Source organism: Caenorhabditis briggsae, assembly GCF_000004555.2.
Source record: "Caenorhabditis briggsae complete genome, chrIII, whole genome shotgun sequence".
Lineage (NCBI taxonomy): Eukaryota > Metazoa > Nematoda > Chromadorea > Rhabditida > Rhabditidae > Caenorhabditis > Caenorhabditis briggsae.
Genome location: NC_013490.2, coordinates 10,806,527 through 10,821,928, shown reverse-complemented (window position 1 = coordinate 10,821,928; position 15,402 = coordinate 10,806,527). Strand labels below are relative to the sequence as shown.

At 37.4% G+C, this 15,402-nt stretch overlaps 5 protein-coding genes across 5 annotated transcripts; 2 read left to right on the top strand and 3 right to left on the bottom strand.

The window, feature by feature from the left end:
* Positions 1 to 874: 874 nt before the first annotated feature.
* On the bottom strand, positions 875 to 2,406 carry CBG03549 (the record flags this gene model as incomplete). Its single annotated transcript, XM_002646986.1, has 2 exons — positions 875 to 2,273; positions 2,324 to 2,406. 2 exons carry the CDS (start codon positions 2,404 to 2,406, stop codon positions 875 to 877), a joined length of 1,482 nt encoding a protein of 493 aa, XP_002647032.1.
* A 1,434-nt stretch (positions 2,407 to 3,840) lies between these two features.
* Positions 3,841 to 4,455, bottom strand: CBG26120 (the record flags this gene model as incomplete). The annotated part of the gene is made up of 2 exons (XM_045244390.1): positions 3,841 to 4,006; positions 4,295 to 4,455. The coding sequence occupies 2 exons, from the start codon at positions 4,453 to 4,455 to the stop codon at positions 3,841 to 3,843; spliced, it is 327 nt and encodes a 108-aa protein (XP_045098218.1).
* A 1,730-nt stretch (positions 4,456 to 6,185) lies between these two features.
* On the top strand, positions 6,186 to 8,028 carry Cbr-syn-16 (the record flags this gene model as incomplete). Its single annotated transcript, XM_002646985.2, has 4 exons — positions 6,186 to 6,345; positions 6,404 to 6,807; positions 7,503 to 7,756; positions 7,863 to 8,028. The coding sequence occupies 4 exons, from the start codon at positions 6,186 to 6,188 to the stop codon at positions 8,026 to 8,028; spliced, it is 984 nt and encodes a 327-aa protein (XP_002647031.2).
* A 176-nt stretch (positions 8,029 to 8,204) lies between these two features.
* Positions 8,205 to 13,921, top strand: Cbr-morc-1 (the record flags this gene model as incomplete). The annotated part of the gene is made up of 7 exons (XM_002646984.1): positions 8,205 to 8,338; positions 8,569 to 8,657; positions 9,378 to 9,958; positions 10,601 to 10,739; positions 11,124 to 11,762; positions 12,771 to 13,735; positions 13,856 to 13,921. 7 exons carry the CDS (start codon positions 8,205 to 8,207, stop codon positions 13,919 to 13,921), a joined length of 2,613 nt encoding a protein of 870 aa, XP_002647030.1.
* A 61-nt stretch (positions 13,922 to 13,982) lies between these two features.
* On the bottom strand, positions 13,983 to 14,054 carry CBG26119 (the record flags this gene model as incomplete). Its single annotated transcript, XM_045244388.1, has 1 exon — positions 13,983 to 14,054. The coding sequence occupies one exon, from the start codon at positions 14,052 to 14,054 to the stop codon at positions 13,983 to 13,985; it is 72 nt and encodes a 23-aa protein (XP_045098217.1).
* Positions 14,055 to 15,402: the final 1,348 nt, after the last annotated feature.

The following is a 15,402-nucleotide window of genomic DNA, read 5'->3' as shown; positions in this document are numbered from 1 at the left end:
GTGGTTAACTAGTAAAATGTTTATCAGGATATCAGCAACATTTTACTAGTTAGCCACTTTTTGATATCTTTCACAGAAAATGAGATATATAGGCTCAAAGTGGACGATCCGGGTGTCGTTCTATTAGAGGTTTTACGGTAATTTGGATCATATCATACTTCTACGGGTTTTTATCTATTACTATCTCTGCTTCTATTAGGTTGGAAACTAATTCCTTGTGCACTTTTGTATTTCATCTTTTCTCTTAACTAAGCTAGAAACATAACATGTGTGTAACTCCAGTTGACTCCAGTAACTCCAGTTCCCAGTTGAAAATGGTTTCAAGCCTTGACATGAATACGAACTACATACTCTCCCTGTAACTTAATATTTCCTGAATTTGCTTGTAAATTTAAATTGGGTCATTTCTTCTTCTTGGTATTTAATGTTCGATAGATATTCAGTCCGTAAAATCTGCAATAGAAGGGCTCTTAACTTTTAATTCTGAGCCAATTTACCTCGATTCTTGTACAAGATATCAAAAAGTGGTCAACCGACGAATACATCATAAATGTGTTGTCAGTTAACACATTTTGATATATTTCACAGGAACCGAGATATACGGGCTCAAAGTTGACAGTGTGAGGGTCCTTCTATTACAGGTTTTACGTTATGTGAGCTCAATTCAAATTTTTGTTTATTTTCTTGACATCCGTTGAAAGTTAAAAAATGTGTTTAATTAGAAGACTAGTAGAATCAGAAAGCAGGAATTCCAAAGATCCCACGATATCGCAATGTGCCAAATGTTCAAGGATCCATATTTTGTATCAAATTCGAAATTGTAAACAAAAACAAATAATATTACATTTTTATTCGATTTCAAAAAATTATATTATCAATACCAGATAGCATAAGTCTCGTTACTGTCTCGAATGAAGAACTTGACGTAACATATCATACCCGAAATGTATTGAAGCCCAATGTCAGCGCAAACCCCATGGCAGTTTCGAATTTTGACGTTCTTATCAGTTGGTCCTGGAGGTTCTTCTTCTGGTTGTTCTACCCATTCTACTTCCTCTTTTTCTTCCTCTTCTTCTTCTTCCGATTCTGCTGCTTCCTCTTCTTCTTGCTCCTCTTCTGGCTCTTCTTCATCTTCATCAACATCCTCTTGCTCATCTTCTTCATTCTCATCATCTTCTTGTGCACATTGTACCTCATCTTCTGGTTCCTCTTCAGATTCTGATTCTTCTCCCATTTTTTCATCTTCATCTTCATCTTCCGATACTTCCATCTCATTACATTCTTTTCCTTCTTTCACATCTTCCTGCCCCTGTTCTTCATCATTTTCCCACCATTTTTCATTTTCATCTTCAGAGTCTTCTTCTGGCTCCTCTTCTGGCTCCTCTTCTGGTTCTGCTTCTACTACTTGAACTTGACGAGCTTCACGAGTTTTGACTATCTTAAATGCGTCTGGTTCTTCTGTTCTCAATCCTTTCAGCAATACATTCCAATCTGGGAAGATCCTTGAGTTTTTCGTAATTTGTAAGTTTTTCAGATTTTGAAACGATCCTTTCATCCACAATTTCAAGAAACGATTCAAGTCACGGAGCGAGATTTGATTTGCATAATCAATTGTCAAACTTTCAACATTCAACGTCAAAAGATCGTCAAATTTGAGACGTTTACCAGATTGGATATATAGTTCTTTTAAGTTTACAATTCCGATATGTTGAACGAAGAAATCCTTCCGAAGAGGGACATCCAGATGGGCATATTCCACCAATGGAAGAAAAACTTTCAGAAGATTTTCAGCGTAAATGATGTCTTGATCGGTAAGTTCGTTTCCATATTCGCTTGTCAAATAGATCTTCCTGATTTTTGGAAAAGTGTTTCGAAAAGATGGGAACACTAATTTTGCCTTTCCAAGATACACTTTCATTTTAATCGGCTCCTCTTTATGGAAAATTGATAATAGATGTTGAATCCACTGTTCCAAATTCTTTCCTTGATTCGACCACTCTAAATATAGACTACTAAATGATCGACCCTCTGTAAATACATCCACTCTGTCTGGTAGATCTTTCATGGTTTTGATTTCTTCTTCGTGATTTTTCTTCTTTGGGATTTCTTCATTTTCTGGCATGCATCTCAAGTTGAACGAGGTCGAACCATAATCTTTTGTGGTCCATCTTATCTGCAGCCATTCTCCTAATTCTACATCAGTTGATAAAGTCTCTACGCGAAGTGACTTAATCATTGAATGAGACTTCCTCGAAACGAATGAGTAGGCAATCCTGAAATGAGATAAAAAATCAATGCAAACTTTTTAGAGAAAGAAACTCACATTTCATAATAATTCATTGTTTTGAGAACCTCTGAACAGAGGTCTTCGGGAAGACGGCGGAGAGGGAATCGCTGGTGGGTCATATCTGGATAAAATGAGGTTAATAAAAGAGAGCTAAGCAAGATGAAGAGAGATCGTGAACAATAAATTGATAGAAATAGAAAATGAGAGGATAGAATTTGAAGAGCAGATTAATGAGCACACTATCGACTAGGTGTGAATCAATCAATAGGGTCTTGAGTGGAAAACGCGCACCTAGTACAGAGGTGGATGGGTAGCTGTTAGTTCATTATACCGCGGTGTCAAATGATATATACTTCAAAATTATACAATTTCTTCTGGCTTCAAGTTATCTGGGGTGCCTTTTTGACCCGTTTCTCGGGGACTCAGTGATTTCTGTGAATTTAGATTTTTAGTGAACAAAATTAAGATTTCTTGATATGAAATATATCCTTTTTTTAGATCAAACCAAGCGACGCCTTTAAAAATATCAGGTGCCAGTTGTTTTAATCCGATAAGACTAGAAGTATTAAATTTATCACAAACACTTAACTCCCTATACTAGAACGTTGGAAAGCAAAATCGGAGGTTGGTCAAATCGGATAAAAAGAACAAATAAATGAAACAGAATGGACGTTACGCAAGATGAAGAGAGATCGTGAACAATAAACTGGTAGAAATAGAAAATGAGATGGTAGTGTCTTCTGGACAAATGAGAAGAGTGCACTATTGATATTGAGCTGGTGTTAATCAATAGGCGGGTCTTGAGTGGAAGATGAATGCAGGTATGACGTCAAGTGCGGAGGGGAACGAAGATGGTGTCAAAAGATATATTCTGGGAAAATGTAAGAAGAAGACGTGACGGATTGTACAGGTTAAGCGACACAGTAAACCTGTGTATTTTCCAAGCGATAATACTTGATAGTTGAAAAATATTTATATTTTCTGAAATTAAAGTTTACAGATTTCTAGTTTTTTAGATTAGAGATTTCAAGAGTTTGTGTATTTTCAATGAGCATATGATTTCTTAACTAGATAAAGAAGGCGTGCTAGGAACCAAGATAACCTCAAAATGCATGTGAAGGATGGGCTTCTAGTAGAGCATTTATGGTATTACATTAAAAGTCAATTAGAAAATCAGAGGGGATGTTTGTTTATTCGAGAGAAAATTTTATAACTTTTCAGTGTGTCTTGGTTGCAGAGGATTGATTTACAGCTGACAAGTCTCTTGTCGGACTGCCTCCATTATTCTACCCGGCGATGTCTAGGTCAACCTGTGCCTCGGGGAAAAGAGGATCTATAAGGTTCGTAGTCTTATTCTATTAGTTCATTTTTTCAGAACAGAATACATTTAACTTTTTTAATTTTTTTTTATTTATGTTAGACATTTCAAAAAATCGGAATAGAATAGAGTAAACGTTTGGGGGGAAAAGTGAGGAAGTAATATTTGGGGAAAAATTAGAAATCATTAAATTAGGAAAATTGAGAGATTTGAAAAGTTCCAAATGAGAAAAAGATTATTCCGACCATTGTCTTTTTGGCACCCTTTGTCGTTTCGATGACCCATGCCTGTTTTCCAAATTTTCTGCATCTTCGTGATCCTGCTTCCTCTTCTCTGGCTGACTTTTTAGAAGACTTCTTACACTTGTCCTCTTCAGGTAGCCGGCAACATCTCGAACTTCCCTAAAAACTAATAATTAGAATATCGGAGACAACATGATGACCTGAATCTCCTGTTACAGAAACTCAGGTAAAAAAACTTACACTTCTGTTTCGTTCGTATTTTTCCACTCATTTTCTTCATGGTTCAGATGTTTCTTTGACTGCTTTGCCAAAACGAACTTTGGGTACGCATTGTAGCCAACATAGGATCCAATTATAGCGGCTCTCTATTTTCTTGAGTTGGTGCGTTGCGTGCTCAGAAATTGAGGGAGAGGGTGGTTTTCATTGCATTGAGGTTCTAAGCAATACCCGTTGCATTTTCCTGACTTGACCCCTGAGCTTTGCTTGTTCCTCGATGACATTGTCCATCTGACGTCGAAGCGCCTGGACTTCGTTTGCGACGATCTTGACGCTTTTGATGATCTTGTCCGTGTCCGTGAGCGTTGAGGTTCTAAGGCTCGTGTAGACATTCGAAAGGAATGGAATAAATAGTAACAGAAGAATAATTTCAGAAAAATAAAAAGGAATACATTTTCCGACGTCCATGCAGGTCGTCAGGAAAAATATAGGGGGAGAGGAAGTGGTTACATGAGGGAGAAATGAATACAAATGGTGGATATCCGGCTGTATTTATAGGGACACTCGAGGGGGCGGAGCCAATTCCAGGTGGGCTGTTTTCACCTACTGATTGTTTTATGGCGGTAAAGTAGACTTTTATTAGAGTAGTATATGACATTAAGGGAGTTATTGACAGTATTTTTGAATCCTTCATTTCTTATAATTATTTCATAATGCTACTCACAAATAGATAAATTCTCGATTGGAACAAATTCTGGAATTCTTCGGATCCTAGAGTAAGTGAAAAGTGTGAAATTAAACATGTTATTAGATTTCAGAATGTTTGGATACCCAGATGAAATGCCATTGGATGTATTGAAGCAAATGAACTACGAGTTAGAAACAACGCGTCAGAATACACCGTTAGGGTCTGTAATTCCACTAATCCAACCCGTGAATTTGGCGATGTAAAAATGGTGGCTCCCGTTGGTGACTTCATGAAGTTTTTCGTTATTTCAGCAGCCCTCTGATTTCAATGTTCAATGGGACTGAATCGATTCCAACTAGAAAAGCCACAAAAAGAAATAAAATCTGGAGGTTTTCCTAATTTTTTAAAATGAATTTCCGTTTCTCCCTTGTTGCTTTTTTTTTCGTTAATAAATTTGTGTTTTTCAATTCAACTGTTGAAAAATATAAATTCAATCCTCAAATCAATTTGATATAGGACTAAAAATTGAAATCATGGATTTTTGGAGAAAAGTAGTTGTTGTAAGCATTTGAGCCGAAGGTGGAGAGCTCCTACAAAAAAGTGTCAATTACAAAAATGAAGCTCTACTTTTTTTTAGTATACTTTGAAATTTCCAGACAAATCGAAAAATTCTGAACTACTTTTTAGGACTTTAAAAATATTCCAATAAAAAATCCAAATTTGGCATACCGAAACTTTCAACTTTGAGCCACTTTATCTCGTTTCCTGTAAAAGATGTAAAAAAATTGTCAACTAATAAAATGTTTATCATATTATCACAATCATTTTATCAATTAAACTTTTTTGATATCTTTGACGGGGACCGAGATAAATCGACTCAACGTTGAGGGGTCGACTCTCGCCTTTGGTTAGGCCGAGTCCGACTTTAAGCCCATTTATCTCGTTTCTTGTAAAATATGTCAAAAAGTTGTTCACTGATAAAATGTTTATCATATTATCAAGAACATTTTCACTTTTTAAAATCTTTCACGAGAACCGATAAATTAGCTCAAAGTTATAGAGCCCTTATATTGCAGGTTTTACTGTATTTTTTGTCCGGTACTGTAGTTACCAACCACTTCGGGTACTCAATAATTTTTTTTTAAAACTACGAAGATGTTCTTATCCTATCTAGATCCCAGCAGCCTTGTTGTAAAGCAACACATTGGACTTTCTGCCTATCTCTGAATCTCCGTTTTCTATGTAGTGTCTCGTACAAGACCAAACCAGCAGTATGTGTTCTCCTTCTCCCCATGCCATAGGGTCACCCCGACGAAACACGCGCTCTATCGCACACCTCTCCTATTCTCCGTCTCTTTTCTCTCCTTCGCCTTCTTCTTACCCCCACATTCAAAGCACTTGTTGGCTTTTTTCGTCTAGATTCCGATTTCCAGAATGGCCACGTCATCAGCGGCAGCGGCTGCCAAAAAGAATGAAGTCTACGGAACTACACGAAACTTGACAGAAGTGTTTATGCTGCTCCGATCGAATGCTCATCAGAGTCGGTTGATTTATAAAGATGACTCGGATGTGATTGTGAGGAGTCGAGGAGATGGTGAGAGTTTTTTCTTACTTTCAAAGGGACATTTAGTCAATCAAAAGGACTTTTTTAGAAGAGCGAATGGCTCTTGTGGAGCTTGAAGATGGTGTTGAGAAAGAAGAAGAAGAAGATCCAGTATGGATTCATACAGCGGATCAGGTGGAATTCGAATTTGAGCGAGTTCAACGACGCCTGGATGAGCTTGGAGATGCGCAAAGAAAACACATTTCTAGACCGAATTTTGGAGATGAGGCATTTGAAAAAGAGGAGAAGGCGATGGAGCAGACAACGGAGCAAATTACGCAAATGTTGACTCATTGTCAGAGGCTGATTAGAATGATATCTGGAAATCATGGAAAAGAGAAAGCGATGCAGAAAAAGTTACGGGAGAATGCGGCAGCCACATTGAGCTTGACTTTAAGTCAGATTACAGACGAGTTTCGTGGAAGGCAATTGAAATATTTAAGTGATATTCAGGTGTGGTTTCTCATAATTAAAACCGAGATTTCTGACATTTTGATTTATAAAAATTTTAAAAAAAATGATTTTTTTGTCAAAAAATTGGTATATAGTAAAACCTGTTTGAGCTCAATTATCTCCGTTCCTGTGAGAGATATCAAAAAATTGTCACCTAATAAAATGTCGGAAAAATTATCAATTACATTTTATCAGTTGAAAAATTTTCGATATCTCTAACAGGAACCGAGATAATTGAGTCAACGTTGATGGTGCGAGTGTGGAAGGCCCCTCTTCCTCACTGTTAACTTGGAGATAATTTATCTTCGCTTCTATGAGAGATATCAAAAAATTTTCAACTGATAAAATGTTGGTCAAACTATCACTTACATTTCATTGGTTGACAGATTTATTGATAGCTTGCTTAGGAACCGAGATAATTGAGCTCAAAGTGAGAATTTAGAGCGGATTATACATAGCAGTAGGCTGTCACCGTTGAGCTAATTTTTTTATCGGTTCCTGTATGAGATATAAAAAATGTGCCAACTAACACAATTTGACTGATATTAGGATAACCAATTTATCTGTTGACTACTCTTTTACAGAAAGTGAGATATATGAGCTCAACGTAAAAGGCTTGTGGCTCGTTTATTAGAGAGACCCTTCTATTTATGGGGCCCTTCTAATACAGGTTTTACATCTATAATTAAATTCAGAGTCGTTCTCGAAACGTCGACAACTATCTCATCACTACGGATCCATTGATCGATGCCCCAAATTGGGAAGATTTGGATGTTTCGCCGTCAGCTGAACTCTCAATGGCTCAACTTCAACAGTTCATGAATAATGATCGAGAAGTTCGAGAACGAGAAAAAGAAGTGTTAGCTGTGAATTCGTCGATTCGAGAGCTGAATACACTGTTTCAAGATTTGTCACAAATGATTGTGGATCAAGGAAGTGTGGTTGATAGGTAATTTTTTTTTGTCTGAACAAGCTAGAATTGAAAATTTAGCTAGAAATGAAAAACAAACAAATAAGGCACCCTACTGACAACCAATAGATTCTGAAAATTCCAGAATTGACTACAACGTTGAGCAATCCTCCATCCGAGTCTCCAAAGCAGTTGAAAACGTCTTCAAAGCAGAACGATACCAACGAGGAAACAAGAAAATGCACCTCATTTGCTGTTTAACAGTTGCCATTATTTTTGTGCTTATCCTAATCATTGTTACTAAGTTATAACTCTCTTTTCGAGAGTTTAATTTATTAATTTTATTTATTCATCATTCCCATAAAAATCGGGTTTCTAAGAAAAGTTTTTGTTTGGTTATCTTTGATTCTCGGTTGTTTCCCGGTGGTGGTATTATCTTTTTGTATTCATTGTATTCTTTTTTTTCAATTCAAAAACACATTTGAAGATGAGTGGACGCAAAATCAAAACCGAAATAGTGGAAATCAAAAGAGAACCCGAACCCGAGCCCGACATAGATGTCCGAGGCAAAGAATGTTTGGAGCAGGCTACAATCACAAGACATCTTTTGAAGGCTAACAGGTGAGTCTACACACCAAGGTTGTCAAAAGCAAAGTATTTGGAAATAAGCTCACCCAGCCAGAAATTGTTAGGGCCGCAAGGCCGCCGAGTCCTACTCGTCCCAGAAGTACCCTTACAAAAAAGACACGGCCCTTATGTCGTCCGTTAGTCGGTTGTTAGTGTTTCCCTATCGCGTAGCTCACGGACATTTTGCAGACAAAATTATTCAAAGCAATTCATTTATTTTTCAGCACAAACTACAATTCGGCGCTGACTGCCATCGCGGAACTTGTCGACAATTCGTATGATGCCAATGCGACAAAAGTGTTAATTTCCTTGGGTAAGTTTCAGTTTTGCCTGCTAAAATAAGGGGAAAATATACATTTTTTCAAATTGAACCAGGATATTTGTTTGAAGAAACTACTGCTTGGGTTTTAAATTAAACTCAAAGACACAAAAATAATAGTTTATTTCTAGCATTTTCCGGTCTCTTAATTTTGACCCAATTTATATCGGTTCCCGTAAGAGATATCAAAGTTTTGTTAACAAATAAAATGTTGGTGATAAAATGACAAACAAAATGACATCAATTGACAAAATTTTTATATCTCCTAAAGGAACCGAGATAAAAGGAGTCAAAGTTGACAGGGCGGGGGCCAATGTTGTCAGCAGACTAGAAACACATCACACTCACAACTTTGATCCTATTTATCTCGGTTCCTGTAAGAGATTCCAAAAAAGGGCCAACTAACAAAATGTTAACAATATTATGATAAAATTGTATCGGTAGACGTATTTTTGATATATTTCAAAAAAACTGAGATAAATAAGATCAACGGCTGCGAACAGTAAAACGAAGTGCTACCATTTCCTTCTTCCACCTTTCCTTCTTCCACCCACTCTATCTCGGTTCCTATGAGAGATATCAAAAAGTTGTCAACTAACAAAACATTTATAATATTATGATAAATGTTTTATCCGTTTATCACTCGCTTATATCTTCTACAGTAACCGAGATAAATCGGCTCAAAAGACCCATTCAGAAATTTCCATATTTCAGAGAACAAATTCCCAAACAATCAAATTCGTATATGCGATAATGGAACGGGTCTATCTAGACAAGAAGTTCTTAATATCATTAAACTCGGATTCTCTCAAAAGGAAAAAGAAGCAATCGGCCGGTATGGAACCGGACTGAAATCCGCTGCTTTTCATCTTGGAAAGAAAGTCCTTCTTTTGACGAAAAAGGATGGAATCTATACGGCTTTTTTCATGGCATGGAATAATCTCGAAAACCAGAACGATGAATCAATGCTAGTTGCCACGCCATCATACAATGGATCCACAGGCGAGAAATATTGCCCAGAGCCCGAAGATGAACGAATACATGATTACGAAATTAGGATAATCTCTGAGAACATGGATCTAAATGAAAATGTCTTCGATGAGTTCTTGAGAATACCATCAGAGCATGGAACCTTGATAATCATCAAAGATCTTCATAGAATGAATGTTGGTTATGAGCAGATTCTTGACACATCAATCGACAAGGATATTCGAGTGGAGGGAGAAGATCTGCCACCGCACAAAGTTTCGCTTGTGGAGTATCTCAAAGTGTTGTATTTGTATCCAAAAGCTTTTGTGAGTTTATTTTTTGCATAAATTGGGAATAAAAGAAGATATGCCGCATTTCCCTTAGGCCTGTCTGATTTTTGAGTTCATTTATTTCGGTTCCTGTAACAGATATCAAAAAGTAGCCAACTAACAAAATGTTAATCATAATATCACTTATATTTTATTAGTTAACCACTTTTTGATATCTCTTATAGGGACCGAGATAAAAAAGGTTAAAATTGACAATGCGCTGGCCAGTGAAGTCGGCAGCCTAGAAACGTACACAGCAGTTAACTTTGAGCTCATTTATCTCGGTTTCTATGAGAAATATCAAAAAATTAAACAAACATTTTTTGACAGTTGATTATTTTCAGATTTCATTCACAGTAACCAAAATAACGACGCTCAAAGTTAAGAGCGAGGGTATTATAGATTGCTAACAACAGTGGCTCGCACACCCTCAACTTTGACTCAATTTTACTCGGTTCTTGTAACAGATATCAAAAAGTAACTAACCGACAAACTGAGTAACATAAAGTTACCAATAGTTTGTCAGTTAATCACTTTTTGATAACTGTTACAGGAACCGAGATAAGTTGGGTCAAAAATGACAGGCCAAAATGATGGGTGACATCTAATGGAAATTTCAAAAAAAACATTTTTTTTCAGTTCTATGTCGAACAAACACTCCAAACTCCACGGAAGATATTATCCACTTGGGTCGGAAGATGCTACGCGAACGTTGCAGCGTATGAAACCGAGGCTTTGAAAATCGCAACGGAAGAACTGAAGCGTGAAGTTGAGAACTGTAAGTTTAACTTCGAGCTCAATTATCTCCATTTCTGTAAGAGATATGAAATATTCGTCAACTAACAAAATTTTACTGATATTGTGATGAACAATTTATCAGTTGACAAAATTTTTCTATATTTTAGAGGAACCGAGATAATCGAGCTCAAAGTTGACGGTGCGAGGGGCCACCGCTCTCAGCAGACCAGAGACTCTTAAGTTTGATCCAACTTATCTCAATTTTTGTAAGAGATATAGAAATTTTGCCAACTGATAAAATGTTTGTCATAATATCACAAACATTATTGTAATTTACATTGTTTTGATATCTCTCATAGTTTTTGAGATAAATGGCCTTAAAGGACAAGTACATAGAATAATGAGTTTTATTCGAGCATTTCAGTGGATGACGAGTTCAAAAGACTACAATCAGAGAATGCTCAAGAGAATATTAGAGAGATGCCGAAGGAGGAAAGAGAAATTTCGAAAAACCGACTTGACTTGGCGATGGCGACAGTTCTAGCAAAGAAAAGGGAGGTTGAATCCAGAATCAAGTACAACCAGAACATTGGAATTCACAAGATTCCTTTCGAATTCGGCCTAGAAGTCAGCGATCGTCAAAGCAATGGAATTCATTTCTACGCCAACAACAGATTGATTCTCTATGGATACAAATCTCCATTCTTTGAAAAATTCTCCAATACTATTGGAATATCAATGTACTGCAATCTGGATGCAAATATCTTCCCTCCAACTCAAAATAAACAAAATTTTCTGTACGACAAGGACTTCAATTCGGTTGTGCGATTGTGTGATAAGAGTTTAAATCAGTATTTCCGATATCTGACGGATGTCTGGGTTCCAAGACACTTGAAAAACCAATGGGGACGAGATGTGAAAGACAAAGGGGAAGACGAGGTTTGGAGCACATTCTGGAAGGTTTATGGATACCCAACATTTTCTCCGAATTGTCAGAAAACTCCAGATGATGCGAAGAGAACAGCTATTATTGAGAAGGAATGTGGGGTTTGGAAGGCTTGTGGTAAGTGAAATCATCATTTAGGAAACAGGTATCGTAAACTTTGAGCTAATATATCTCGGTTCCTGGGAAAGATAAAAAGTGGTCAACTGACAAAATGCTTGTCATAATATCAAAAACATTTCGTTTGTTGACAGTTTTTTGATATTTTTACGGGAACCGAGATAAATCGGGCCAAAGTTAGAGGAGCGAGGGTTAGCGTGTACGGGCGGATGGAAGGCCTCTGACTTTGGCTCAATTTATCTCGGTTCCCATAAGATATATCAAAAAATGATTAACTAAAAAATTATTGTTGATATTATGATAAGCATTTTATCAGCTGACTACTTTTTTATATCTATCGCAGGAACAGAGATAAATTGGGCCAAAGTTAGAGGGGCGAGGGTTAGTGTGTACGGGCGGATGGAAGGCCCCATAACTTTGGTCCAACTTATCTCGGTTCCCATTGAAAATTTCAAAACATGGTCAACTAATAAAATATTTCTGATATTATGATAAGCATTTTGCTAGTTGACTTGTTTTTCAAATCTTTCAAGGGAACCCAGATAAATTTGCTCAAAGTTGGCAGCAAAGTTGGAAGGAAAGCACCCAAAACTTTGGTCCAACTTATCTCGGTTCCTATAAGAGATATCAAAAAGTGGTTAACTGATAAAAGATAAGTGATATTATGATAAACATTTTGTTAATTGACCGCTCTTTGGTATCTTTTGCAGAAAATGAGATATATTAAATTTAAAAGTTACTGTTTTTGGGCCATTCCTTTGGAGTGTTTACTGTATTTTTGGCTGTTTGTGTATATATCATTTTCAAACCATTCAAATTGTACTAAACTAAATTGAAGCTTTCATCTTGAAATTGACTTTTTTTTTAAACATGCTTTGAATGATTCGGTATAAAAAATTGTCAACTGGAAAATTGGTGCAACTGCAACTTTACAGAGAAAATCTAATATGTTTCAAACCCCCAAAGAGTTGTATTTCGTACAAGTGCAATTCCAAAAAATGTTTTCAGCACTCTGCCACAAATGGAAGCGAATTCGAAACAAAGATGACTATATGCCTATAAGAGGTTTGCAATTTGTTTGCCAAATGGTCAAAAATCAAAAATGCAACGCCAACAAAGATCCATCAGATGGACACCTTGCAATTGAATTGCCACAACTCTCAGCTGCTGCCATAAAGAATAAAGAAGTCCCATCGAAAGCTAGGAACACAAGAAGCATGCCAACCTGTCGGGAGGTTAGAAGATCAGAACAGCCTAAGCCCGAACATCTAATTGGTACGTCTTCTAATGTAACTTCAACCACGCGTTCTAGTCGTCGAGAGCGTGATAGTCAGCTTGGTTCGAATCTGAATCAACAAGAGCGCTCACCAGACTCAAGCAGATTCAGAACTAGACAACAGGAGGAGCCGAGAAGGGATAGCCAGCGTGGCTTAAGTTCAACTAGACGTCAGGAGTCGGAAGAGCAAGAAAGTGGAAGCGAAGAGAGTGTGATATTGTCAGCCAAGAAAGAAAAGAAAGAAAGAAGAAGTGAATCGGTTCAACAGAATCGAGAGTCTTCAAGAAAAAGCCAAGTGAGAGCAAGAGTTGTGGAAAAAGAGGAAGCAATCGATAATGACTGGGAGGAAAGCACTACTGATGATTTGCCAACGGAATCTAGAAGTTACGGAAGAGCTAGACGTCAAGAAATGGATTCCCGAAGACGAAGAACCGACGAGGACGTTGAACTTGTTCCAGTGAAAAAGGAGAGAGCGGGACCAGAAGTGACCACGACGGGTAGTGCTGAAGCTAGCGCAGCGGTGGCGTTGGAGAAAGTTCTCAGAGCGCTCGGCGTCGACCCCACACCTCAATTGAACGTCACCAGAGTCATAATTGACAAAATCCAGAAGCCACGACAGGCTAGAAGACGGCTCAGAGCAGACGCGACCAAAATGCTTGAACATCTCGGAAAGAATAAAAGACATCGAGTGAATATGGTGAGTCTGAAATCGTGTTTGATCTATTTAATATTTCATTTAATTCGTTAATTAATTAATTTTTTGTCTGCAAAATGACGCTTGGTGTTTCCTTAATTTGAAAAATGTTTTTTTTTTCAGCGAGCGATTAACAAGGAGAAAACAACTCGTGCCAAACTCGAAAGCTTCGTTAACCAGATTCGTTGATTCCTAATTTTTGTTTTATAGATGCTTCAATTTTCTCACAATTTCTCTTTAAGTTTCCATGTCAAATGTTTCTCGTTCTCGGCTCAATTCTCTTCAATATTGTATGTTTCCTCCTCCTTTTTTCAATGCGCATTTCACCTTTAAATCTTGTGCCTATTTTCCTCGCATTTTTCATTTTTCCGATCTTCCTTGTTCATCTGCCGAACCTTGCAAAAACTGAAATTTTTTTTTGTTTTGCTTGTTCTTTTTCATTTGTAGGTCTCAATGTGTTTCCCAAAAATAAAAGCGGCAAAAATGAATTCAATTAGCTCCAGTTCACTCTCGATATTCTTCTCGGAACGTTTTTCAAAAATTACTTTTCACACGCTTTTTAGGTGGAATGCAGGCATTGCTAAGAGCTTTCGCTTCGAGACCAGCGGTAATCTTACTGTAGTATTGCAATGGTTTGAGCTCGTTTAGACGAAATTTCAAAAGCACCGGTTTTTCGTTGAGAAAAGCGGTTTTGAAAACGCGAATTTGACTTCTTTGAATCACTATTTGAATAACGAAAAAGGATAAAAGAAAGCCGACGCGGTGATTGGCGGTGATGACTATTTAGTTTGCACTTTGCTCTCTTTCCGTCCCACCTCATTAACCAGACACTCATTCAAATTTCTTTCTGTCCTTTCTAAAAACTTTGGCTGTTTTTGCTCAGAAACAACTATACAACTATGCACCTTTAAATAAATTTTAGGCCGCAAGGCTTATCGCCGTCGACAAGAATATATCTCATTTCTTTCAAACTCTTCCTAAACGTTTCGGAACTTTGCCTATTTTTTCGGAACATTTTTGAAAAAATATTTTTCCCACGCGTTTAGGTGGAATGCAGGCATCGTTTTCGCTTCGAGACCAGCGGTAGTCTTACTGTAGTATTAGCGCGTTTACACACGTCACGTCTCGTCATCCCAAAAAAAGCGGGCGGTTTCAAAAGGGGAATTTGAATCAGGTGCATCACTATTTGAATAATGAAAAGGATTTAAAAAAGCCGGCGGTGACATGTTCAGTGATAATGACTATTTAGTTTGCACTTTGCTCTCTTTCTGTCCCGCCTCATTAACCGGGCACTCATTCAAATTTCTTTCTGTCCATTTTAAAAACATTTGCTCAGGACCGACTATGCGCCTTTAATTACCGTAAAACCTGTGTTAGAAGGGCCGGTCCTTCGATTCTTCCCCGGTACTTTCGGAGAGCCCTTCTATAGGAAAAATAACGGCCTTCTGGCGGGGACCGAAAGTTCGAGGGTGGGCGGAGCTTAACATGCATTTTTCGTAATTGTATTCCGGCCTATTTTTTATTTATTTTTCGATAAATTTCATCGATTTTGAACTTTTTTAATACAAAAGTCCTTAAATCGCAAAAAATTCAGTGAAATTCGAAAAATGAATGCTCCTTAGAGGTTTTCGCTAATATTCTTGCCTGGCGCCGATGAACCTTCTGGCGAA